General features: G+C 38.7%; 1 protein-coding gene across 3 annotated transcripts in view; it reads left to right on the plus strand.

The window, feature by feature from the left end:
* The first annotated feature begins 512 nt into the window (after positions 1–512).
* URI1 (URI1 prefoldin like chaperone) overlaps positions 513–27,899 on the plus strand; it is a 40,832-nt gene continuing 13,445 nt past the window's right edge. The window contains exons 1-4 of one of the 3 annotated variants that reach the window (XM_084533971.1): positions 513–913; positions 11,415–11,449; positions 15,395–15,473; positions 17,772–17,907. In XM_084533971.1, coding sequence (XP_084390097.1) covers positions 842–913; positions 11,415–11,449; positions 15,395–15,473; positions 17,772–17,907 — 322 coding nt within the window. In that variant the 5' untranslated portion in view covers positions 513–841. Of the gene's footprint in view, positions 914–1,135; positions 1,420–11,414; positions 11,450–15,394; positions 15,474–17,771; positions 17,908–27,899 lie in introns of those variants that run through there. The other 2 variants (XM_084533970.1, XM_084533972.1) reach the window with 2 other exon arrangements.

The raw sequence follows: 27,899 nt of genomic DNA on the forward strand, positions 1-27,899 counted from the left end.
ATTTTAGTGAATCTTTAAAAGTATTTTGCCATCCTGCAGGTCGTGGAAGTTCTCACATTGTGAATTTGTAAGATGGGGCACTTTGAGATTAGTTGCTGTGGCATAACCTCCATTCTACAGAAGACACACAGTTGTGTGTTTATGCGTGCCTACGCGTGTACAATACTGTTGCAGATCCACCGAAACGCCTCACAGACGGAAAACGCCTCGCAGACCGGCTTCGATTTTCTCAACCTGAGGCCTACGAGCTCTGGGCCTGCGGTGCGACCGAGGGCACCTGCCCCTCGGCGCCCCGTGGTGGCGGAGCCCCGTGGGGTGGGGGCGGCCTCGCGGCGCCGACACAGGGGCATCGAGGCGCGCTGCGCGGCCGGGCCGTGCCGGGCCGGGCCGGGTGTGGGTGTGGAGCGCCCGCCTCTCGCGGCTCGCAGCCGGGTGCCTCCCGCGGGCGCTGGCGGCTGGCTGGCTACCCAGAGTGCAGCAGGCAGGCGGGCAGGCGGCAGGCGGCGGCCGGCACCGAGCTGCTGGCGCTCTCCCGGCCCGCCGGCGCAGCGGGAGCCGGGCCCAGGCGGCGGCGGCGGCGGCGGCGGCGCGGCCCAGAATGCGAGTGTGAGATGCTTCCCCCGGCAGCGGCGCCCCGGGCCCAGGCGGTGGCGGCGGCCCCCGCGTGGATGAGGCTCTGGAACCGGCGCTTCGCCCTGCACAAACATTTCTATAGGACTCATTCGCCCTGCTGAGGAGATCGGGCCCCGCGCGGCGCGGCGCGGCCCGGCCGCACCAACACCCCCCTTCCCCCGGTCCTCCGTCCCCCGCGGCACCCTCGCGGGCTGCCGGCCCGAGGGCCATGGAGGGCCCCGGCGGCGCCTCGCCGCTCAGCCCCGCGCTGGTCGGCCGCCTCCGCCAGGAGCAGCAGAAGGTAACGGCAGGGCCGGGCCGGGCCGGGCAGGGCGGGGGTACCAGGGGCGGCGGGACCGGGCCCCGGGAGGGGGCGGAGGTGGGGGGGGGCGGGGGACACGGGGGTGGCAGAGCCGGGCCTGCCTGCGGCGGGTGGGCACGTGACGGCGGTGACGTCACGGCGGGGGGGGGGCGGCCCGGGCCCTAAACACGGAGCCCCTCAGGCGGGCCGGGGGGGGCGGGGAGGCAGCGAGGGGAGCCGGGGCTCAGCCGGCACCCGGGGCCCCGTTCAGCGTGTTAGAGGCACGAACGCGCGTTTGCCCACGGTCCCCATGCTGCTTGCTTTTTGTATACGTTAAAAAACGTTTAAAGGTGTTCCTGTGGTGCGCAGCGGAGCTCCTCGGTTCGGGACTTCTGTCTTCAGCGTGCGTTGCGTTGTCACCTGTTGTAGTTAAGAAATGGAATAACGCGTGCGTGGAGTAAGGCGCGTGACTCGCCTGGCGTGTTGGCCACCAACGGTGTCCACTTGTGAGTAGCACACCAGGTTCTTGCTAGAAGATCTGCGTAATCGACTGGGCACGAATGTGGGTGAGCAGTAAGAGGATCTGCTGGAACACCCTGCGTAGCCCAGCCTGCATGGACAGCAACCTGTTAGGCTGGTGGTAATCAGTGATAGCGACCTGTCTGCTCATTTTCAGGGTGGCAGAACTTGGTGAAGGGTAATTTATCTGGTACGTTGTTGTCAGGCAGGCCTAATGTGTAAGTGGATGTCTGTCATAACCATGTGGAATTATTCCCAGTTCCTGGTAAGACCCCCCTGTAAGCAAGTTTAAGATTCTTAAACTGATCTGCTCCAGTGCAAAAGAGGCCCAGGAGACCATTAATTAAGCCTCTGATAGGCTGATGTAACAAAATTATATTTTATCATAAGGAAACTTTAGCCAATTTGCAGAAATTATGTAAAAAAATTGATCACTTTAGCTTCAATATGAAATTATACTAAAGAACTACATATCTTGGTTACAATGAAGTGTCATGATGAAGATATAGTAGACTTTCCCTCTATGCAATGAATATATATAATTGGTTTACAACAGTATTTTCAGTTATGAAAATACTGTATTTTAAGATGGAGGAGGTCTTTTAGTTTCAGCTGCTTCTTTGCAGATATTCATATTTTTCTCACAAAGTTACTGAATTTGAAGACTCATGTTTTGGTCTTACCACAAAGAGAGATAGAGAGGGAGATGTTGTTATTCAGTACTGTGGTAAGCTAGTAATCATAGTACCAGCATCATAACGAATAGTACAATTATGTAGAACTATTATCTGTATGCGCTGGTGTTTAAGCGGGCACATATATTTCTTTTAATCAGAGTGATACTGTGCTGTCCTAGTGACACTTGATTAAGTATAAAGAAACCCATTCATTCCCACTAGTCTGAAGGCAACTTTTAGTATGGTAGTGAAACACAGCATTGTCTGTCTGCAGAATTAAAGATAATATTTGAATCACTGTTGATTATTTTACCATCCAGGCATAACCCTGGTTTAGCTACGAGTTTGGAGATTTTAAGTGCTAAAGGGCTGCTGTGGAGAACACCCAAACTGAGGCCTCCTTCCTGTTTAAAAGTATTAAAAGAACAGGATGTTCGTGACTTTCTATCTTTAATCTGATTGAGGCTGCAACTTCCAGGTTTATGACCCCTGGTGAAAAGTAATTTTAATTCTTGTTTAGGACTGCTTGCCTGTTGGACAGATTTCATCTTGTTAATTTGTAGTGATAGTAAGAGCAAACTGTTAAAAGCAATTTTCAGTGCTTCTGCTAAGGGTACTTTGTATAAAAACATGACTAAGAATGTGCATCTTGGGGATAAATTACAGAAGAATATCTAGTAATTTTCATGATAAAGACCATCATTGGAAACACAGTGCCTGTGTACAGTTTTGAATATTTCTGGAAGAATATATTATATGTATCATGGATTACTTGCAAAAGCAATATATGTTAGCTGAAAATACTGTGTTAAATCTGTTGCAAGTTAGTACAGGAATTATGAAATTAATATTTATATAGGTGGATTCTCATTCTATAGAGACTGCACTTAAACATAATATTTGATATATATTTATTCCTGTGATCAAATGGGTTGGGATTACTAGCTGATACGAAGTTGACAAGTCGTATTGGTGTGATTTGGTAACACTTCTGAAGACAGTGGATTTACAGTGGGCTCACGTGTTCTATAGCTTCCAAGCAATGCAATGAAGATACGTGTAATGGGAGGCATTACAGAACCAATTAGACCCAGGAGACATTTGTAGAGTGCAAACACAGTCATGGAGAGTCTGATGGATTCCAGTGTTATCTGGTAATAGGATATTTTTTTTTTCACTTGCACTGACAAACAGACTTTTTTATTTTCCTTTTAGGAAAATTAGGAGAAGGAAGTGGCTCTCCTGTCACTCATCGTGACAACAAAGCACAATTAGATTTAGCATAGTTATTACCATAACTAACTGTAACTTGGTAGCCACTGTGCATTATGACTGACTTAATTTTTATGAATTTGATTGGTGGAGGCTGTATGGTCTTTATTTTCTAAATTGTGCTCAAGATACTGCAAGGGTACTTGCAGTTTATTAACAGTGAAACAACTTGTAGGTGCTTACATGGTAACAAATTGCAGAATCCTAAACTTAATGCTCTTTTATTTTGTTTTTCCTTCTTATATGATTTACTTACGTGGCTAGCTGCTTCTGTTTTCAAGTCTTTTTCAAGCAATATCTATGCCACAAAATCAACAACTTGGCAGTGTTAAGGCTGTTTGTGCAGCCTGAAAGGGAGCAGTGAAATTGAGCACAGTCTTGTACGCTTCCCACTGCTGCAGGAGTCACTGGAAACCTGAAGCTGTTTGCCTGCGGACTCAGAAGATGAGTCAGTCGGTGTGCCTTCCAGTGTAGCGTCTCCCAGGGCATTGCACTTTTTCAAGCCTGCATTCAAGTTAGCAGAATTTAGAGAAGGCCTGGGTACAAGACACCAGGGTGGTAGGGCTTCATTTTGCACACTGTTTGAGAAAAACTGACATAATGTCTGAAGCTTTGTTCAACATACTGTTTAAAAGGTCCTGTCTGAAGCTTCATTTGCCATATTCTATTTAAAATAAACCTGGACAATTGCTTCCTCCGAAACTGATCATCCCTTTTACTTTCTTAGTCTATGTTGTGGAATCTTCCAGAGTAGCAATATTTGTCTTTGCTGTTATTAATATTGAATTAAGTACCCAGTAGTTTACATAGTGACAAGAATTGTGAAATGAGTTAACACAAAGGCTTCTGTTTCACTATCAGTGTAAACAGACTGAAGAACTGGCTGCCATAAAAAGGTGAATCCCTCCACCACCTTTGTATCAGCACTTGTGGTCAGGTTGCTTTGGGGTAAGTGGAATCCAGTAACATGTGCCAGGACAGCAGTGCCAAATGCCAGCATGAATGTGGCTGGGAAGGTGCTGCATCAGCAATGGGTGAAACTGGGTTGCCTCTTGGAGCCACAGCCGTGCTTGTACCAAGTCAGAGCAGTTCTGAGCAACAGTCACAGATGCCTGATCGAAAATTTCATTTATGATAATGTGAGTTATCCAGGAAGCAGATGAGTAACCTGGTGAAAGATTTTTAATTTTAGTTTTTGTTGTGGTCGCTTGTTTGTGCCTTTGAGCACTTCTGGAGTGTCACTTTTGTGACACTGCTTAGTGACTTGGGTTGGTCCAGCTTAAAAACAAGCTTTGTTGTTGATTTTTTTTTCTTTCTTTTTTCTTTCCCCTGGATTATTTTTCAGCCAGAGTGGTTCCCTAATCTGGTTGAAAGTGCAGCATCACAAATGTGTGCCAGCAGATTGTGCCGGGGTTGGAAGGATGAGGAGACAGGCAGGGACTGATGGCTGGTTTGCTCAGGTCTGGGGCCGAGTGTTGAACCACAGCCTGAAGGTATGTCTGTGAGGCAGTTTAAGCTAGTTAATTTGGGCATTGCTAGCAGCATAGTTGTTGCACCATAGGCTACATCAAAGCTTGCCAAACCTGCCTGAGACGTTTGGTAGGTTAGATTGTGGGAGTTTCATGCCCGTGTCTACTGCTGTCTTGGTATGTGAGCTGGCATGGGTATGGTATAGCCACATGATTATGTTTACCTGAAAGAACCTAAAATATCAAGTTATGAGCTCCTTAGCTTTGTCTCAAGATGAAGTTACGTGACACAGCCACTGCCTTGCTGCCAGGGAAGGACAAGACCTTGCTCCACTTTGTTCTTTGCTTGCACCAGTTCTGTTGGCTCAGAGCTCATTTAACTCACTCAGCTAGCAGAAACGCTCCATTTGCTGTGTTTGAGAATTGAAATGACTGACAAAAGGATCTGAAACAGCAAAATGGGTGCTGAGAGCTTATAGCTGGATGTGGGGAAGAAGGGTGCCACCTCATGTAACACAGCACTGCCTGCTTGGCTGGCTCAGTGGAGCGGGCAGCCACGCTTTGGTACGCACGTGTAGAATTACTGAAAAGTAACTGCAAGTCGTTTGTCTATGTGACCTACAGCCACAGCAGGGATTGCAACATAAAATAGTCTTGAGAGGACAGAATTTCACAGCTGGCAAAGGAGAGATGAGGCATTTTTCTGTCTGCTTTATAATTCCTAGATGGTTCAGGTACAATTCTTAAGTTCACAACAGTCGTTTTAGTGCTACATTAGTTTCAGTGTATTGATAAATCATAGTTACATACTAATCTCTCTGTAAACATGTGAGAGCCAATTGTGTGCACAATTAATACAAAAACACTAGATCTCCACTTGTTTTCTTGTAGAGATAAGTAAAATCTGTGATAATATTTTTAAATGGGAAGATTTTTTCTTTTAGAAATAAATGTTTGCCACCATTCAAATTCCTTTCTCCCTTCCTTCAGTATTTGTCCCAAATACATTTCTTGAAAAGGCATAAATTTCCACCTGAAGGGGAACTTATGTTAATAATTTGTTGAAATGTAGTGTTTTTCAGTAATATGATTTAATAAATGAATATGAAAGCTTAGAAATGCCGTCTTCCTTTCCTTTTAGATCATATAGTGTGCCAACAGACTGAAGAACTTTTAATAGTTTTATTTCATTTTTTGATTGAAAATGGGGCTCTAGGAAAAACAATTGTGCAAAAGTTAATTCTGTCTTTCTCCATCAGTGACTGCTGTGTTTTAGGCAACTACTGTGTGGTTTCCTAGAGGAAAAAATGAAAATTCATTTTAAATGTTTATTTTGCATGTGGCTTGTTACATCCTTGTTATCAAGACATTAATAAATGTTTGACCACCCATTAGTGTTCTTCTGTAATGTAAAGTCATGTTGTGAACTGGTTATGTTATTTCATCAGTAAGTTTAATTTTATTTTCTGGTTTTGGGGTGTGACAGAAATCTTATGCGTATGATGCAGAGTGGGTCTTGATACTGCAAATATTTATACATGGAGGTGGCTCATGTGGATATATCAACTGAAGTAAATACTTGAGTGTACAAGGTTAAGCAGTTGAAATCAGGAGAGTCATCTGAATTAGGTCAGTAGAGGAAATTGCCTTGGATTTATCATGAGCCTTGTAAACATGGAACTGCATTGCAGAAGACCAGCATATGCTTTTGCTGTAGTTTGCAGAAGGTTCTGAGCAGCAGAACCAAGGTCGACGCTGCGATCTTTACACAGTCCCAAATGGCAGGGACATTCTCCTGAAGGCAAATCGTTGGTTTTAGATTTTATTAGACCCTTACTTTAATTACCATCTCATTACTTGCTCTGCTTCCACAAAAAGTATTCCATACTGCCATTTTCCCTAAGTAACTGGAAATGTGATTGAAAGGGATGTTTAAAGTGAGACTAATTCAAGATTAAATAGTCACAAATTATATTATTGCTACATGTAAACAAATTACTTGCATATCTGATTTTATTCAGATTACTTTTCAAGTGGTAAATAATGCTTTATCACTTATATAGTGCTCTTACATCTTTAGAGTGCTTTTCTCACATTAATTAATCATCATTAAACACTCTGAGGTGGGTAGGTTAATACTATTATCCCCATTTTGCAGATGAAGAAATGTAGACTGAGAGGTTGTGATTTGCTCCAGGCCATATAGAAGAAATCAGAGCTGGGATTAGATCTATTTCCCTAGCTTCTAATTTCCAAAGACCAACCAGATTGAGAACCACAGCTTTGAAGTAAAAAACATACAAGTATGCAAATGGAAACAGCACGTTTGGCCTTTTAGATGCCTAACTCACTGTTAAAGTGGAAACTTTGTGTTGTGTGTATTTTGAGATTCAGGCCCAAAGTGTGGAGGTAACTCGTTTGTTTCGGAATTATTCCTAACCTGATGGGGAATTTTTGTTTTCATCTTCCATTGAAATTAGCTTTCATCCTGGAAATAACAATCTAGTTCTTGGGACTTGGATGTGAGTGTGAGTTGGGTACAGCACTTTTCACAAGCTGAGACATAAATGAAATAAAACCATGACAGCTTGCCTTAGTGCTGTTCACAATATAAGAGAGAGAGGTAAGAATTGCCCTCAGTGTGTTAAACCCACCACCTTAGTAGGCAGTGCCTTGCGGCTTTTAGTTCAGAGAGACATTCGGGTTCATGCACTCCACTTCAGGGAACTAGCTGAATAAAATAAAATAGTTCTGCTCTGCTCCAAAACTATCTGTGCACCGCCTGGGTAAGCAGAAGCACCACAGAGAATTGTTTTAGTTACGGGAGCACATGCAGAAGCAACAGGTAAGAAAAAAATGAGGTAAAAAGAAGGTACCCTTTTACATGAGGGTGTGTGCCTGCTGAGGAGAAGCAGCAAATATGCATACAGTAATGGGGAAGAAAGCAGAGACCCGTGGACACATACAGGTGAGAATCAGCTTCATGCTACAGCATCCATCCTATGCATCTTCCTTCCCAGCGTGGCAGTGCCAGTGGCTGCAGTGCCTGGCTGCTGAGTCAGGGGTTCTGGCATCTGGTTCCAGCTCTGCTTCTGGGCAGCCTTCCTGGTGAAGTCACTCAGCCCGTAAAGTCAGAGCAGCACTTTCCCGAGTGCTGTACACCTTAATTCATGGAAAAGGTTTTGAGCTCTTCATATGGAAGATCCTGGAGAAGGTGGAATATAAATTGACCCAAAGGAAAGTGCACTGGAGAAAAGGGATTTTCTTCCCTCAGGCAGCCTGACAGTGTTTGTGGCTGTATGGTATGCGTTGTTTGGGGTGGTTTTGACTCATTAGCCAACCAGCTGCCCAGTGGGAATGGGGCTACCTGGGAGCTGATGTGCAGCTCTAAAGCTGCTTCTCCCGTGCTGCTCTGACAGCACATGTAAGACCCAGATGCAAGCTTCCCTAAAAGCAGTGATGTACACCTCCCTCTCAGTAACCCCATGTGTAGCAGCAAGGAGAGCAGAGCCAACACATCATGCACTTTACCATCGGATTTGCACCTGAAGGCATTATGCCATGGGCACCAGGCATGCAGAGCTGCCCTTGCAGCTGGGGTGCTCTCTGAGCAGGGGCTTGGGAAGTGCCGGATTGTAACAAACTGCTGGTGGGGGAAAGGAAGGAAACCAGATACCTGCTTATTTGTTTTCTTGTGAAGTTGTGGAATGTGTTTTCCAACAGTGGGCCCTGTTTTAATAACCAGATACGTGATTACCTCATGTTAGATTTGCTGCAAGAGTAGTTCAATAAATATTATAGCATGCAGATAAGCCACCGATAACACTGCGTGTTCACACATTCATATATTGCTGTGACTAAAAGGTAAGAATTCAGATTTTATTGATACCACTTCCACTCTAGTGTCTTAGAAGCAGTGCAGAGTTGGTGGCACTGGTGCCCAGACAAATTGAACTTAAATGAACAAACGAAAAGGTGATTTATTTTATTTACCCTGGGAGAAGTTTTCATTCTTTAATTGTAATTCCAAATACAAATTATGTGGGGAAGATATACTAATGATTTTCCTGTGTTTGATTAAAGGCAAAGAATCAAAGATTTGTGTATACATTTATCTATTTGTTTCTTTGCTATGATAAGACCAGTTGTTATCCAAACAGTGTGACTGACCTAATAAGGGACATATGCATAATTGAGCTCCTTCTGTTTTTCAATATATATATATTTTAAATAGAATTCATTATCAGAAGTTAAGTCTAAAACATTTTCAAGGCCGTATATTTTAGCACTTATATAAAAGGTCTCTTTTTATTCTGGCTGCTGAAATGAAAAGGTTTGTTGTTGGTTCCACCCTTTAGTATCCCTTCAAGAGAGATTATATCAAAGAAGAAGAGTTAAATTAAAATTGATTGGTGTTATTGATTTTCTTTTTTTCTTTTCTTTTTTTTTTTTTTTTTTTTTGAGGGGATAAAGGGCACTGGAAACAGCATATGCCCCTATGCTGTTTTGAAGATGGACTATTTTTAAAAAACATAAAAGCATATGTGCCCAATTTACATATTTACCAATTAAAAAAGCTTCCAGGAAACATTAAGTAGACTATGTTCTGTAACCTTTAACATTGTAGCTAATGGATATAGCCTGGAAATTTTCATAGAAGGTCCTCTAAATAATGTAAATGATTATGAATATGTAACTAGTTAATATGCAGCTACGAAAGGATTATCATGTAGAGGTTAATGAACATGCTGCTCTTATGGTTTGCAAGGCTTTTCTTTTTGTGCTTTTAGCTTGCTTCATGCATGGAAAGTCATGTATTGGGAATGGGAAGCTTCCTGTCTTTTCCATCTTCATCTTTAATGGGGCAATTAAACTGGAACTTTCTTAAAGGATTTCATAAACATTTTTATATGCTTATGTTGTGTACTTTACAATCAGTACCAAATCTGAAAGAGTGAAATGTGCTGATGGGATATCCTCTGACTTGGTAGTGTTGCTCTCCATTGTGTGCTTGCATTGTTAGGAAATGTAGTTGCGCTCATATGATTTACACCTTGTGGGAAACTTTGCTCTTGAAATGGGTTTAACGTTGATAGCGTGAATTAGCTTGCAGAAGTCTGTATATTTAGTCTTAACATTAAAAATGTTTAATTTGCACATTAAGGAAAATACTTGCTAGGAGTTTGATTTATAAGAGTTTAAAGCAGATGATAAATTTAAACTTGGCGTAAGCAGGGCAAGCTACCTGGCTGAATTTCCTGATGGATTATGAAACAGTCTAACCACAAATGTACAGCTGATCCTTTTCATTTAAGTACTTTACTCCATTTAAAGAATTACTAGCTCACAAAGCAGCCCCATTTTTTTGTTTGTTTGTTTTTGTTTTACTCCTATATAAGTACGAAGTGCAGGGTCTGAGATCTGTTCTGCAATAGCTGCACATATGCTAACTAAAAAAAAATTCTTTCATTCTGTTGTTTGGGGAAAAAAAAAAAAAGAATTATCTGCTCCAGTGATTTCAGTGGTAGTTGAATGTATGTTATTGTTTTCTCTGCAAATTTTCTCATTAATTGCTTTCAAATGTTAGCATTATTTTGGCTACAGGAAAAACAAAATTTGTAAAAAAAAAAAAAAAAAAACAAAAAAAAAACAGTGAAGATGTTTAGACATATTTAATTGCCTCATGGCTTCACTGCATTTCATATAATTGAATGAAATTGTTTGTGTTATATTTTTGGTAACCATTATTCAGAGATCAGAATATGTTTTGAAAGGCAAAATTTGCACATAATTATAGAAGATAAGGGCACAGGTTTCAGCATCTTGGTTGTTTGCTGTGTCAAAAAAATATGGTTAAAAAAGAAAAAAGTATTACCTTTTAACAATATACTTTATTTTGTAAATTATTTTCAACCTCTTGGGAAGGTCTACAGTATGAAGAAATAAGTGAAATATTCAGATTAAAACTACTTTTTTGATCTTGACAGAAAAGAATGGAAGTCAACAGTTTATAATGGTCAAATATCCTTTTTGTTTAAACGCTCACAAAATTATTTTGTGCATTTTCAGATTAAAACTGCCAGTGGAAACATTTATTGATGTACTGATAAAGGAAAAATGTTTTTGGTGTTGTGGGGTTCATTTTTTTTTTTTTATGTATTTATGTATTTATTTTTTTTTAAGTATGGAAATTATATTGATGACATGTTATAATTTATATTGTTTTCTTATTCTGCAAGCATGTAACACTGAAAATAGATCTGCAGATTGCACAAAATACTGCTTACCTTATATCATATGTCACTTAATAGTTATGGAGCAGGTATTGTACCAAAATATGAGTTGAAAACTGTAATTTTTTCAGTGGTTGTCAGTCTGCATTAGTGTGTGATAAAGTGCGCAGTTTAGTAACTACCATTCACAAGCCTTTGCACTGACAAATAAAAATGTATATAGAGACACTACCAAATCTGTAAAGTGACTGTTCTAGTTTCTGATACATTGACATTGCAGCTGTGTGCTTAGCCTTGTTTTTTCATGAACAGTTATCTGTTTTAATGACAGGTGGTCACTAGCTGCCAAGAAAAAATCCAGCACTGGTAAGTCAAAAATGTTTGATTACATGCCTAAAATACTGATCAGTAACCTAGTTGTATTCTAGTAAACTTACTGTACTACTGCCTCTTCTAATGACAGCCAGATTGAACAGGTATGTTTTGGGGACGGGAGGTAGCTCAGAATTATTGCAATATGCTCTCTCTGAGATGTTTGTATTTGCCACTGATGCCATTGCTTTAAGTCACAAATAGACTGAACCTTAGTGTATGGTAAATACCCATCTCATTCACCATATTTCCCCAAGTAATCTTGTGGGATGAATGCTGAATTGTCCTGGTACGTGGACAGGTATTCACAGAGTAGAATCAATTATTCTTGTTTTCTCTTTAACTATGAGCAAGTAAGGAAATAGTTGTCGCACATTTTTGGGGAAAAAAACACTAAACAAAAATTTGAAAGTAATGTTTCTTTGTTTACCCCCCCCAATAAACCATCTTATAAAGCATAGTTTGTTATGCGTAGAAAGAAATGATTCGTTATGTAAAAAAAATAATAAAAAAAAAATCTCTGGGTACTTTTTTCTGTGTTGGCAATCTATGGTTAATAGAAAACATGCTTAGTAAATAATGGTTTTCTATGGCATCTGAGGAAAACGTACATTTAATGGTGAATGACATATTATGAGTTACTGTGAGATATAACAGTTGATCTTACAGATATCAAATTACAATATATCCATGCTGTGTTTACCATGATTTTACTGAGAGAGCAACAGGAGCTGTCTTGATTATTGTCTGCAGGGTTATTGCAGAATCACAGCAACTGCCCCTTTAGTGGTGAGATTAAACCTTTGGTTATACACCATCAAGCATATAATATTTTAAATTTATTTTAAGAGGCTTTTTCTTCATGCCTGAAAGATCTCCAAGCAAATAATTTATATTTAGTGTATATCAAATGTTTTTAGTTTAAATGCACAAGGGCTGCAAGCACTGGATAAGAGGAAAAAAATCAAGGCAATCTATACACATCATCATATTAAATTCTGACTATCGGCTTGCAAAAATAATCTAAAACTAATATGTTTCATTTATGTTTAAAATTCAGAGACTGCATTAATTTTCAATAAGGGAAATATTATTGAAGTGCCTACTGGTGCTGCTGTAGTTAAGTCAGTCAGAATTTCCATAATGCACATACTTTTGGGGGAGTTTCTGCAGTGTCCATGCCAATTTGGTACAGTGTGAAGTTCTGCATGTACATTCTTTCACTGAGACATATATATATATATATATATATTTTTTTTTTTTCAGAAATAAACCAATTGACAGCCTTAAAATTGGAACAGATTTTTTTAGAAGTTTGGGAAATTGGCTGGGGTTTGTAGAATGGGGTAGGAGGGTAGACGTTGGGAAGAGGGGTTGCTTCTGTATTGGGTTTTGAGCAAACTCTGGCCATGATCCTATGAATCTGGGGGATTTTGGCACAGAATATCATAAGGAAAACCTAACTTACTGATTTGATTTTTATGTAGAAAAGCAGTTTATAGAGCATCCATACAGTTTTTACTCTAAGAAAACCTATTCAAAATTTAGATCCTGATTGTGCAAGAGCTGAGTGCTCTTGCTCTCTTGAATAATTTGTTCATAAAAGACCTTTAAGTAGTCAGTGACACAGAAGAATGTTAAATAGAATTGGGTGAATAACAATAGGGTTTTAAAATGCCCAACTTCAATATATTTCCATTAAATTATTTTCTTTTTCATTTTTTAGTGCACATCTTGAAGTATATTTTCAAAGCCATGAATCTGATAATGAGTCTGGGATTAGACGTGGTATTTCCCTTTCTAGATACATGCTCATAGCTGGAGCCTAGTGCCCATTCTCCAGGTTCCCTCTCCCTTGCTGCACATGGTGACCAAGCATACCACCGGCACACATGCTCTAGATGAAGGGAAGGGTCTGCTTCCTTCCTTGAGTAACATTCTTCCATGTCAGCTCATGAAATAGATACGTTTTCATTTTCTTTATTGTGGTGGTCCAACACTTAGAGATTGCTGTGGTGGAGGTCTGACCGGCCAGAGGCGGTTGTCCCACTGAGTGCAGAAACATATTCTGCTCTTTCCTAAATGTTCTTTCCCTCATCTTGCCCCATGGATCATCACTTTGGGGAGTCTGCTTCCAGCTACCATTGGAGTAGAAGATGTGGTGGATCAGGGCAATAAAACCCTGCTGTATCTGAAGCAAGTTATTTCTGCTGTACCCAGATCAGATTATTCAGTAACAGGCAGCAGTCAGACCTTAAAGGCAGAATCTTTCCGGTTGATGAAGAAATGTCAGGTTTGAGCAATGAAATAATGGGTGTGCTTAATCCTCCTATGAGTGGGATCTTTTTTTTTTTTCTCCTCCTCTTACCATTCTTTTCCTGTGGAGTCCTCTTCCACTGAAGTGAGGTCAAGGCCTTCAGTTTGGGGGTCGCTTGGTTTTCAAGTGAGTAGTCTGCATCATTGTCCTGTTCTCTGAAAACACAGATCTCTGCAAGTCAAAGGCTGCGTTTTGTAAATGTCATTAAGTAGTTGTTACTGATACCAAATTATCATTATATTGCTTTCTCCAAAACATCTTGTGAGCTTTGTTGAGATTCATGAGTTGGGCCTTCCTCTTTAAAAGAAGTGAATTACATTGTCACCGTAATGAGGGCAGTGGACAAAGAAACTTGCTGGGTGCATTGGAAAAATTGGCCATCAAACCAAAGAAGTAGCAAGCATCTTCTGTAAATTAGTTGTATGGAATACAGTTTTAACGTCAAAGTGGTCTAAATTCTTTTTTCGTGACCAGTTCAGCAACTTAAAATATGAAGAACTCCATGTATAAAGTAGTGTAATTACAGCAAAGTTCAGCTATGGAAGAAAATGAGACAAACAAGAGGAGTAGCAGATAATTTTTCATAATGAATACTGAAAAAGATTTTACTCTGCTTATGAATCTAAGAAAATCAATGATAATATTTTGAGAGTTGTGTTATCAACTATGACATTCATTTTTCAGCACATTTATAGATTGCTTTCTTGAATCATCCTCAGAAAACCTGTAATTTGCATCCTGGGTCAGCGTTGTTAAGTGTGCTTCTCCGTGCTTTCAGTTGCCTTCTATTGCAAAATTTACTACCATACATAGGATGTTTACTATTTTGAAGTACAAGTAAACAATATCATCAAACCTGACATTTATATGTTAGATACTTCATGTAGGAGCTGATTTCTGATCTCTTCAGAACGGCAGTTGTCCATTAAAAAGACTTCCCAGCAGAATTTAAGTGTTTAAGAATTTCTTAAGAAAAAAAGGCTTTCTAGAGGGAGTACACTTGTTTGTTTTGCACACAAAGGAAAATCCCCATAGCAATTAAAATGCTGTATCCTGCAAAGTCAGGTATCTGTCATGGGGATAATTGATCCAAGTTCATTAAGCCATTTCTGTCTTGTAAAGCAACACGTGGCTTATGAGGAACAATAGAAGGAATGCTCCACACCAGTGTTGTTTGTCAGGTTTGGAAGACGGGACAGAAACAGAGTGGTCAAGTGATCTTTCAGGACTGTTGACTCTTAGTAGGCCCAGAAAATAGATGTGAAAATCAGAAACAGTTAAAATTTTGTCCACTTTATCAGCCCAAACTAAGGTCTTGAATCCTGTATTACAAGTAATACATTGAAGAATTTGCCTCTTCTGAAGATAAACTGGATTTTCAGTTCTTTTTCTAAAGCTTGATGGTGGTATAATTGTTGAACATGAACATACCCTATTTTAATACACAATTACCCTATTTTAATACACATTATTCTAAAATAGCCTAGCTAATTTATCAAGCAATGTGTTTAAGAGTAAAATAGTTTGGTTTTTGTTATTTTTTGGGTTGTTGAATTAGTAGATGAAAAATGTTAACTCTTCACTTTAGATAAGAAATTGAATCAACTTAAATTTATCAACAGGAAGAAGGTGGAGGGTGATTATGAGGCTCTTCAGGAACGACTCCGTACTTTGCCTGATAAACTGTCCTATGATATCATGGTATGTACACTGTATCGTTCACATAAGATAATGGACTAAAACTTCCAGAAATTCAGGTATCTGCATCTGCAGGGAGGTGTTACACAGGTTGCCATATAATACTCAATAATGGTACATTTATGATGATAATAGTTAAACCTTTGCTTTTGTTTCTCTCTTCTTTTCTTTGAAATCTATTATAAATTACAGTGTTACTGACAACTGAGAACAGATGACATAAATGCTAACACAAAACCTGACACATTTGATATGTAAATCTATTGTATAGAAAACTATAATTATGAGTGAATTATGATACTTAGTCACTTCCTTTGAAGCAAGTGGCCGTAGTATTTTCCGATTCATGGAAATAAGCCCCAGAACATTGATTTTTACATAAAAAGGTGCTGCTAATTTTTGTTTCACTGATCTTCACATTGACATAGCGATCTTTTCTTGTGCTTCGAATGTTCTGTAACAACTGTACAGCTTCCTGTTTAAACTTTACCATGTTGACTTGCACTCACCAGAATTTTGGTCAGTTTGGCTTCTCTCCCCTCTCCACCCGCTCTCTCCTCTTTTTTTCTTTCTTTCTTTTTTTTTTTTTTTTTTTTTTTTTCCCTCTTCCCAGATCTGTTTTGAGGTAGATCTTTGTAGTGGGGAGTGCTGTACTGTAAATAACTGAATAACTAATTTCAGTGCAATGTACCTAACTGCTTTCTTACCTGGCAGCCTGGCTTGATGTACAGTTGAGCTGTTAGTAAGACAGCAGTGGAGCACAATTCCCAGGTAGTAAAAGAGAAAGTTTCTGTCTCCAGTGCAGCTCTACATGTTATGTGCATAGGCCTGTGACCATGTGTATATGCGTGGCCACATGGTGTAAAACAAAAAGGTTGTGTTGTTTTCAGGCACAGAAAAAAATACTGTCTAAAAAAATAGATATGGCTTATTCTTAGTTAAAGCAGCCTTGTCAACTCACATCTATTATTTTAAATGTATATAAATAGTTCCTATCCTGTTTGCCAAATATTTTCATATGTTTTCAATTTTGCTTTCATCATTTTGGGGAAAGAATGAACAGGCAAATGGTGCATCCTGCTTCTTGAAAACCAAGTCAGGAAGGGTATATGTGTAGGAAAAGCCCATTCTGCTTAGTCATGGCATGAATCCTGCCTGCTGCAGAGCTGCTTCAAGCACTGACAGGCACCTCCTGGATGGTGACGCTGGAGAAGACCGCTTTCCAAGGAAGCAGGTCTGCTAGGCCAGGTGCACTGCTTCAGCAAAACTGCACTGGGAAAGCAAATGGTTAGCCTGAAGAAATGAGGGGGGCAGCAGAGGAATAAAATAGAAAGAACTGGTACAAACTGACCGAGATGGACCTTTTTATCTTAAGAAAGAAAGCTTGAGCTGGCTGAGGTTCTTAGCTTTTCTCCCCCTCCATTTTAATTCTGGTCTCCTGACTTTGAGATTGAAGCCCAAAGGCAGCCAGATAGGCAGCTGCTGCTCTGAGTTGGGGTCCGAATGCAGGGGCTGGTGCAGGAGCAGTGCAAGAGGGCTAAAAGTGATAGGGCTTCCCTGAATGGTGTGTCAAATGTGGCCTGCAGAAGGTGTCTTAAATCATAAAAAGCAGTGTCCCATAAGCTGTGATCTGTGTTAAATATCGCTTCCTGTGCCTGCAGTCATGGGAGGATGGACATTGGTTGGTGGGACATTGCCTGAGGTCTGTGTACTGGTGAAGGACAAAACAGAGCGAGGTTCAGCACTGTGGTCCTGCTGGTAGTCCCCCGAACTTACACTGACGTTTTTAAGCACTTATTCTTAGCAAGGCATATACTGAAAAAAGCAATTCATATTTGAGTTGTCCATTTAAGAATACCTTGCCAAGAATTTCGAAATTAGGGAACCTATTTAAGAATGTTAAAAATGTCAGCAAAGCTAAACTTGCTTTTACTGGGAAATGAATGTAGTCTGTGAATAACAAAAACTTAACTCACCTGAACAGCTTACATGTTAGGATGAAGTTAATTTGCTTTCCTTATGATTATTCAGTTGTACTGTAGTTTCATGTCACAACACAAGTTTTCTACTTACATTCTACTTTTCTGGTTTTGTAACTAAAATACTAAATTCAAGTGGGCTTGGTCATTTGAATATGTTTGAAGGTTTTAATATTAAATAACTGGTGTAGAATTTTATTTAACTCTGTATTTTATTTTTTTTTTTTTTTTTTTTTTTTTTTTTTTTTTTGACCTAGTAGATGAATGACTAGGTTTATTTTCATAAGCAATTTTCAGCACTGGTTTTCTGTGCCTTTGACAGGTACCCTTTGGTCCTCTTGCCTTCATGCCAGGAAAACTTGTCCACACCAATGAGGTTACTGTTCTGCTTGGGGACAACTGGTTTTCAAAATGCTCAGCGAAGCAGGCTGTTGAGCTAGTTGAGCACAGAAAAAAACGTATGTATGCTTCTGAACATAATTTATTAGTCAATATTATGTATCTTTTTATTAATATATAAAATCAATAGCATTTACACCATTCACTTTGTGTGCTAGCGAACAGAAATATCATTAGACTGTAATATCAATTTAGCACCTGATTTTCCATCTTTACTTGTTATTTTATCAAATGTATGATTTTTTTAAACATCTAGCTAGAGCTTTATTCCTGTTTTTCTCTTATTTTTTATTTTTTTTTTTAACATGCTACAGTTGCTTGAGTTACCAAAATGCAGGTTTTGATGGTAGATTAGATTACACAGTCAGCCAAGATTTGTTTATTATAAGCAGAAGCAAAACAAAACAACAGAACAGGCAAAAAAACTGTCACTCGTTTAATTTGAGAAATACTGTATTGTATTCCAGAAAGCAGACACTGCAATGTATTTTTGCTCTTAGTTACCTTATTCCCCATGTTTTGTTCCCTTGTCTCTTATCTTATTTCTTTGCTGCCTTGTCCTTTTTTTTTTTTTTTTTTTTTTTTTTTTTCTTGCTTGGTTTTCTGGATTTGCTGCTTAGCTGCATTCCTGCTGTCTACCCTTGATATGTCTATCTATTGTCATGGAGAGATCAACTGGATCTCCCTATATCCAAGTGCATTGGTGACCACCAAGTTCCTGTACAGCAGCAGATGAGGATCATAGAGGCGGACAGGCAATTTTGTTTGTTTGTTTCCAACTCTTTTTAGTTGTTGCTGGGATCTTGGCTCTGGAAAGCCAGGACCCCCAGCAAGCCTTGTGCACAGCACGCTTCCTGACTTCTTTATATGAGAAAGAATGAGAGACTAAAATATTTGATAGAAATGCCAAGGAAGGGAAAGCACAGTCAAATGGAAAAAAATTTATGCCTATTAGCCTTTGCTGTTTGTTTCAGATAAGCATTTGAGTAAATATTTTTTTCACATCAATTTTACCTGTAATCTGTCTCATTCCTGAATGAATGCTTCCTGCAGCTTTACTCCTCTGTATGTTACAACCAGCATAAGTGTTTACTTTGGATTTTTGTTCATAAGTTCAGCTATCCATGTTGCTGCTTGCAGCAGAATACATCAGGGGTTCCCTGTCTTGAATACATTTTTTTCAATTCTATGCAAACAATATTTGTGTAAGAAAAGTTTTTTATGAAAAACAACTTGCTGTATAACTTTAAAATATTCCTTTATGAAGCTTACCAAAGTATACAAAAGTATATAATTTGTGTTTTACCTATTATCTCTCTTAATCTCATTCTCCTGACATTACTTTTCAATTTTATTTCTTATTGAACTGAATATACATTATTTATTGTGAGTATTGCAAGATCTCAGGTCCATATCTCTCTCCTTGATCTCCTTGATCATCTTTTTTTTTTTTTTTTTTTTTTTTCAGTACTGCAGAATATTTTTGTCACAGTTACATTCAGTGAAATCATTTGACCTTTGCATAGTAGATGTTTGAACATTAAGTAGTCTGCTGGGAGACACACAGTAAATGCTGGGTTCTTTTCCTTTATGATCTTTTAAATTGCATTTAAAATATGAACTCAGAAATACTCATTTCTTTTAAAGCAAAATAGTCACTGCTGCCTGGATATAAACCTTGCATTTAGCTGATAGTTCACTTCAGCTGTGTGATGGCTGCCAGTGGGAGGCTCCAAAACACTGATATTAACTAAAAACTTTTTATTTAAAAGACTATTCTCAGTTTTGAATGATAAAAGCCATATTAGTACATACGATTCTGAAAAGAGTATGTATTTCTTTCACAGATGGTTTTCTTCTTTACAAAGCCATTCCACATTAAATATTGGTGAATTAGAGATAATGGAGATTTTATTTGTTTATTCAAATTATTAAAAAAAAAATGTACGTGTTCCACTTGTGGCACAAATATGAGAGACCAGTGCTTCATAGGTGTTTAAGGTCACTTGTATGTAGATATAAGATATATATCTATAGATATAGATATAAGGTCACTTGACTGTAGATATTTTAATAGGTGTCACTTCTGCTTTCACTGGCATTCTGTATGCACAGCGGCTTTGTAAGGTGATGTATGTTTAACACCATCATTACCCTGAGACAATGCGATATGATTTTTAGTGCACAATCTTCTTCTGGAGAAGAGTTTTGTGAGTAGGGTGTGCTGGGTCGAAGGGGTGGCACTGAGCGCAGTCCCCAGCACCCCATGCGGCTGTCAGCAGGGCCTGAGGCAGTGCAGCTGGGCTGTGCTTATGGCCCGTGTGTGCAGGAAGGCCGTCAATGTTCAGGCCCAGGCCCCAATACCCAGTATTACTATATTTAATTGGGTGCTTTTTCATAACTAGCTGGTCAAATCTGTTATGATAACCAGAATGAACTTAATTAGTGTAGCAGTAATAACTCAGTGCTTGCACAGAAATTAAGAGTTGTAAGGAAATAAAAGGCATTTTAATTGCTTAGCACACCTGGTGTGGTAAGAAGAGTAGGGGAGCATGTATTCAGGACTTAATTTTACTAGTGAGACTGGCTGTTAGGTAGACTTCTAACTCGTAGCTAACTTCTTGCCGGTTCTGGGGGTTTTCTTTGTTGTCCTTGACTGGTTTTCCATGGGTCTACCCAGTGAAGACCTTCAGTGACCAGCAGACGGTCTGGTCGAGGCCACCCCTGACTTAACAGTTAATTTAATTGAGGTTCACAGAAAAGTTTCTTTACAGGTTGACTCCTTGCGTAGATGTTAGGTAAATATGAAAATGCACAAAATGAGTTTGCATGCCTAAGCAGTAATAGGACGTGCCAGATAAATCAACTGATAGGATTGAGTATGAAGAAAGCCTTGGAAGTTAGGGGCAGCACTAGGAGTGTACTATATATAAAAGCTTTAAATAGTGCTAATTAGGTCATCCTTTTTGTCTTAGTAGTTTTGTTAAATTCACTTTTTAAAGGAGAACGAGTGGAACAAATGTTTGCTTCTGTGAAACAGAGAAATGCCCAGGCACAGCAGATGAATTTCTTGGTTAAAATTTATTTGATTGAAAGGAAAAAATGAAGGGTGACTGTACTGAATTTTGAAAGTAAGTGCACTTTAACTGCCACAGCTGTAGAAAGCCCTATTTTAGGGATATATTTTTGTTTGTGTAGCTTTTGATTTAGATGCAAGCTGTTCAGCATTGTGATTGGTTGAAATGTATTTGGTAAAATTTGGGACAGTCACGTCAAATGTTACTTTTTCATAAAATATTGATTATATCTCCTTGAATAATATCTAAGTTGCATAAATCTCACATTTTTTGCACGTTTTTGTGACATCTCTAGATGTTCAGTTACCTCCAAAACTGTTAAAAAGAAATCTAGTGAACTTTATGGAATTCTCTAGTGTATTTTTAATTGTTTTAAATTCGTTGCAGTTTGTTAAACCAGGTAATACTGATAATGGGAAACACTTTACACATATGTTTGTGTGTAAAATGTGAAGAAATACTGAAGTAGATTAAAGGATACACATACCAAATTCCATTATAATAAAAGAAATTAGCTTTTTAAGTATGTCACAGTTTAGCACAACAATAATGCAATTGTAGTTTTTTCTCTTACAATTATCTTGCTTAAGGTACTTCATGATATTTCTGTTCTCCTTAAGGCAAGACTGTATTGTCTCAGAATTCAAAGAGGGAATAAAGATTCTTTTTGTGAATATGGGATTATATCTTTTACGTGTTTGTGATGATATAAATTATATTTTTTCTCTATATCAGTAATCGCATTAATTCTTTAAGATGGGAAATTTTTCATTACAATGGTCCCTGTGGTAGTTAGTATAGAAAAAAATTAAATGGATTTTTCTTGTAAATATTTGTGGATTAATTCAGTTTGCTAGGTATTCCAAGTGTCTAAACACTTTAAAAGGTGGCAAATTAAAACACACACACAAAACTAGGAGTGGTTTTATTGTGTTAAAAATTTATCAGATAAAAAAAAAATCCCACTTAAAGGAGAATTGTTGAACTACTTAGTAATTGTGTCTTCAATATATGTAAGAATACCCTTGCAGTGTCATGCTTCAAATGAATTCATGAAATGAAAATACTGATTACATTAACATACAGTATTGTGATAGTACCCAATCATAAATTGCGGTATATAACCTTTAATACAAATATTTGTGTCAATCAAAATTGACCGATAGCTTAGTATACAAGGTTTAAAAGATACCATTGTTTTTAATAAATAAGATGATCCAGGTGGATGAGGACCAGGCTGAATTTGTTCCTTATCAGCATTTCCAGAAAAAAAAGGATATTGTCTCCAAAATATATGATAGGAAGGCTTTCCATTTCCCATCTGTGTATGAGTGAGGCCTTTAGAGGTTTTAATGTTTCATCCAAGGGTGAAAATAGCTTGCTTTATATTCCAAAGAAAATAACACAGACTTGTCTACTTACTTTTTGGGGAAAAGAACAAAAGGTGCAGGTAATGTTACAAATAAATCTAGCTGTTGCTTTTCTTTATTAAGAAAAAAAAAAGGCAAAGAAAAATGTTTTCTGCCATTTTTTCTGTATGCTGGAGAATATTTTTTCACGGCAGTTTTGAATCTATTTTACCATTTTTGGAGATTATTGCTTTTTCGTTTAGTAACCTCCATGAGTTCCTTTCATACCCTTGTTAAGTAAGAGCTGATTCTTTGAAGCGCTAAGTGCTCTAAATTTGCTCTGCCATTCCCAAAGGTGTTTGGTTTCTTACAGGACCATGGTCAAGGTACTTTAACCAGAACACAGTGGAAGAAAATAAGGAGAATAGAATCCTTTCTGTTGGTTAGGTATTGTGTTCAAAGAAGCCCTTACCTGTTAGTAATTCTTACTGGGCAGCAGAGGAGCTTGTCTGAATGTCAGCCTCCTACATTTAGCAGAAATTTAACTGTATTCATAGAATTTGAGCAGTTACAGAGGTGTGTGAACCTAAAAGCGAGAAATGTGTGGCATTTACCTAGTGTTCCTACAGTCAAATTTCCTACACATATTTTTTGCAGAAGAAAATCCAAATATCTTTGGTTTTGACACCAAGAGAATGTGGAGAACAAAACAAAGGTTCTCTTTAAAAGGTGCAAAGCTACTGCACCAAAGGCTCTATCACAGAATTCTGCATTGTAAAGAACAAGTGCAGTTGGTGTTACAAAGAACAAAAGTATTTATGGTGTTGCACAAAGAGAGCTTAAATCCATACACACAAAAAGCTATCAGGGTTCTCTTTTGAATCTTAAAACAAATGCATCTCTAGAAGAATGAACAGAAAAGAATAGAATAATGTAGATGGGCGTTTTGAAAAGCTCTTAGTAATTACTGTTTTCTACAGAACTGTAGATCTTACTTGTTTCAAGTAACTTGCAGTAGTTTGGTGATTATTGGCTTAAAATATTTTATTGTAGATTTTATATGTATATTTACTGAAATACTCTTAAAATTCCTCAGGTGATTAGTCTACTTACACAAACAATGAAAAACAAGAAAATAAGTAAAGCACTTATAATGCTGTGCCATAACTCGAACTGTTAATAGTACTTGTAATTCTACTGTAGTACTGTACTTTTGCAAGGAAATACCTGACATCTGAAAAGAATTCAGAAGTGGATGTGTGCATTAGGTTGCATGATGCTTTACCTCCATCCTCAGTAGTATTAATATTCTCCATTAAGAGCCTGTATGGTAGGTATTCTTTTTTGTTCAGGGGTCAGTCATAATTGTGCTAGAAATTGCAGATGAAAGATTTCACATGCACGGTGCTGTGCTGTGGTTTCCCCATGTGCCTTCCCCCGCATCTGACGTGAGGTGGTGGCAGCCCAGCAGGTCCGTAGTGACAGAGGAAAGCGCTGAACTCCTGCCTTCAGCAGCAGGTTGTCTCAGCTGCCTCTGCCAGTGTGAGGTAGGTGTTTGTCATGTTTGTCCCTGGCTTGTGTGAGCACTCTGTGTGTACAAAGCCATCACAGGATTGGTTGCCTTCTACCTGAGAAAACGTGTTGAAAGATGAAGAGATCTTACCTCAAAATCTCAGTTGCATACAGAATTCTGTGGTATGATTAACCTAAAATTATGCCCAGTTCCCTATCCTCAAAGGAGATTTTTTTTTTTTTTTTTCAAACCCTCTAGTTGTCGCTGTCTTATATCCACAAAGCTCGCCCAAAGGCTGACTGAACCTAGAAGGTAGACCAAGCCTTGGCTTTGTCCTGTTTCACAAAATGTGATGTTTCAAAATAGATCAGCCTGTTCTCACTTTTCTTGTCTGTTCTTACTATTTAAATCCCAGTATAACACACAGTTTCCAGAAGTAACTAAAATAATGTCTATGATTCCCCAAATCCTTACAGACAACACTCCAAGGACATTAATGTCAAACTCAGATAATTAAAATTTGTATCCAGCCAAGCTAATTAACCCATTAAAGCCAAAATGCATAGATGAGAATTTGTGTCAATTTGGCATTAGTATGTTGTCATGTCTTGTAAAATCTGGCTTCGGTGGACTTCATTTCAACAATATGAAATGTGTTACCCAATTATTTTTTCCTGTATCAGTGTATATATGTAGAAAGCAGAGGGCTGCTTCTCGACACTGGCTAATCATGGGGAAAAGGATGCCTGTCCAGGCCTTCAACTAATAATGCAGCTGGAAAAGAATGATCTAAATGTAAAGAAATCTTGCTGCCTGTAAATATTCAAGGGCTGCTGTGCAAAAGAAATCCACATGTAATGATTTATGATTCAAATTCCTTTTCCTTTTGGCAGTCCTGAAAGTCAGTCCTAGAGATCCTAGCTTGTCTCCAGTGCTGAACTATCCTTCCAGGCAGTTTAACTAAGACATGTAAATAGGAACTATTAGGGTTCACCTGAAAGCCATGTCAGACTTCTCTGAGTTTATTGGATGTGACAAAGTTGGACAACAGCCTCTAGTTCAATCCATCTTAAAAGGCTCTAAGAAGCTTAAACCATAGGGTAGTAAGAGGAGACTGTGGAGCCGCTCTTACTCTGTAGATGTTTTTATGGGGTCTCAAAAAAAAAAAAAAAAAAAAAAAAAGTAGCTTTTAAAGTGAATTGTTTTTCTGTAAATCTGGTAGATTTTAAAATTCAGTCAGTGGTGCCAGAGGCTTTGAGAATGTATTGTGGCAAGTTTAAAACATGAAGCCCTGCATGTTTTCCCTACAGTTAGGTGCATAAACCCTTTTCCAGGAGACTGAGGCATATGCTCTCATGGGTCTGGCCCCAGAGAAGGATCCCTTTGGCTGATGAGGAGTCCTGGGCCTGTGTTTCTGGGGGATGCGGGAGCATGCTGGTGACTGGGGGCATCGCGCTAATCCCAGCTGTCCCGCTGCTGTGTTGGGTAGCTCAGGGCAGATCGCTTACACCATCTGTTTCTTCATCTGTGAAATAGGAGAGAGTAATACCTTCCTCCCTCACAGGGTGTTGTGCCCATTAGGTAATGGTCGTAGGCCAGGGTGAGGCTGGGAGCGCTGTACCTGTGAGGTGCCGTGTACAGAGCAGACTGACACGCGTCTGTCCAGAGAGTGCGGTGAGAGCGATATTTAGATGTGGAATGACTGAGAAACCAGGGGTGTTTAAGAAACAGCTGAGTATCACATTTACTGTGAATGTAAAATAGAAGCTTGAAGGAAGTTGGTCTCAAGCTAGACATTCATGTATGTTGAGACTGCCTTCAGGAGCTGACAGCAGAGATGGGAGCTTTCTGTAGGAAAACTAGTGCACCTCTCTTTGATTTGGACTTTGGAGAGTGTCTTGTACGCTGAGAAAACAACGTGGACTGTATTGATAGGAATTAGCAGAAGACTAAAAGGGTTTTGTAACAACGAGATCCCAAAGGACAACTGATTCCCATCAGGCAGGCACGTGTAGAGGATCTGTGCCTGTTGACGGGTATATGTGGTCACTACTTCGAATACTTTCTGGGAATAGTATTTCATCCAGATGTGTAAAGTAGGAAATGCCAATGAAGAGCATTTTTCAGGAGAGAATTTAAGCTCTTTCTCAGAAAAAGCTGAAGTAATGGAGATTGTTGAATGTTTGACGAATAGGTTGTTGCCTGGTTGAAAGGCTAATGCATTTGAAATACCCCAAAAGTCTGAGCTGTGTCTTCTTGCTCCTTGTTGGAAAGGACAGATGCTTACTTGAATAGCCTTTTCTAAAATGCATAATGTTCTTTCTGAACTATTTACTGTAATTTATTTATTTTAAAGTAATTATATTTGATATATTGTGAAATATCAACAGAAAAAAAGCATACAATACTGAATCTTTCAGAATTAGGATGGGAGTACTCTAACAAGATTGGTAGTTGTGTTTTGTCTTGACTGTGTCATACGTAATTCCCTCTGCTGTGTGTGCAGGGATCTGAACCTGTTTGCAGAAGTCTGAGTCACTAAGTAGATTTTATTTTGCAAGTACAAATGCAAACTCATTTTGTCTACTTAAGTAAATTTTGTAATCGTTTTGTGACTATTAACATATTTCCACACATCCTTATCTAAAAGGCCTATCATTATTATAAATGCAATCTCTGAAATGGTCACGATTGCATACCCTAGTCAGAAAACTATGGGGGGAGTAGCTATGTATCTAGTTAAAGTTTTTAGTCTCTAGACCAGAGAAATAATTAATCAAATACTAAAATTAACAGACAAAAGGAGGGTAAAGAAAAGAATAAGAATATTGAGAAAATTCTTTGAAAAACAGGTTTTCAACTAGGGTGCTTTGTGGTAAAGTTTTACCTCATTTTACATTCCTGTCTGCAAAATGGGAATAGCATGACTCTCTACCATACTTGCATATTTTGAAAATAGATAATTTAAGGTGTATGAGGTTTTTTTACATGCTACAATACTGGTGATCATGTAAGTATCATAAATAGAATCAATGTTGAGGAAGGAACTCACTACATTTATGAAGTGAGACTTTTTCAGAAAAGTTTCTTGGAGTTTGACTTTGCTGATCCCATGGTAGAGAACTAGGATCTCATTGCCTCCTTCATAACATTGTATAAGACGTATTCTTGAATTGCTTTAATGATTCTAAAAGATAATTCTAAAATAGAAAATCAGCTTGCTTCTCCGCAAAGGCTTTTAGCTCCTTCAGGGTATATAGGACCAGTAGGTGCAAGGTCTTAAAGATCCTCTGTTGAAACTAATTTATGTAGTAAGTCTTCCCTCCTGAAAATTTGCATTTGTATTAGTTTTGAGTTGAACAAAGAGTGCAAGTCTATTAATATTATTAGTATAAGGCTTTAATTGTGCCCTTTTTCCCCCAATTTTTAAGTCTTTGCAAAGCTGTGTTTCCTTTTCAGGCAGTTATGACCTTCTTCTTTTGCAAATTAGTTTGTTTTTTATGATAACTTTAAGGTAAAAGTGAAACTTAAGTTTTTAATATTTTATAAATTGCTATTGAAAGGATTCATTATTTAATTGGCACATGAGGATGTAGAATGCAATATCTCAAATGAACTGATGTCTGAAAACTGGGTACTTCTTGCAGTAGGTTTGCAAAATTGTCATAAAATGTAGCAGTACAGGCAGAAGATCTGTCTGCTTGCTACCATGCGTTGGGAGTGCAGCCATTAGGGCATAACCATATTTCACTTGTCCATCATAACAAAAACGTCAGACACAGTAACAGGAATGAAGTTTTGAAGGATCTTTAATGGTGTGTTTCCAACATCAGGCTTAATTTTGCCACATTAAAACAGACTCTCCACCTGGATTTTTAATATTTGTTTCCAGAACTTGCATTTAAAAAAAGACGGTTTTTATTTGTTTTGATATTAATCCAAAAGTCAGCTTTTTTGGTTGTGACATATAGATAATTTCAAATGTGACTGAATAGTTTATGTAACTCCTTGATTAACTTCTGGGGCACGGTGCAGGTTAGCAGAACATTAGCAGAAGGCTTTGTGCAGCCTGTTCATACAGAAGATAGCATACACAGATTCCTTTCAGGGTA

The sequence above is a fragment of the Aythya ferina genome, assembly GCF_964211825.1.
Source record: "Aythya ferina genome assembly, chromosome: 12".
NCBI lineage: Eukaryota > Metazoa > Chordata > Aves > Anseriformes > Anatidae > Aythya > Aythya ferina.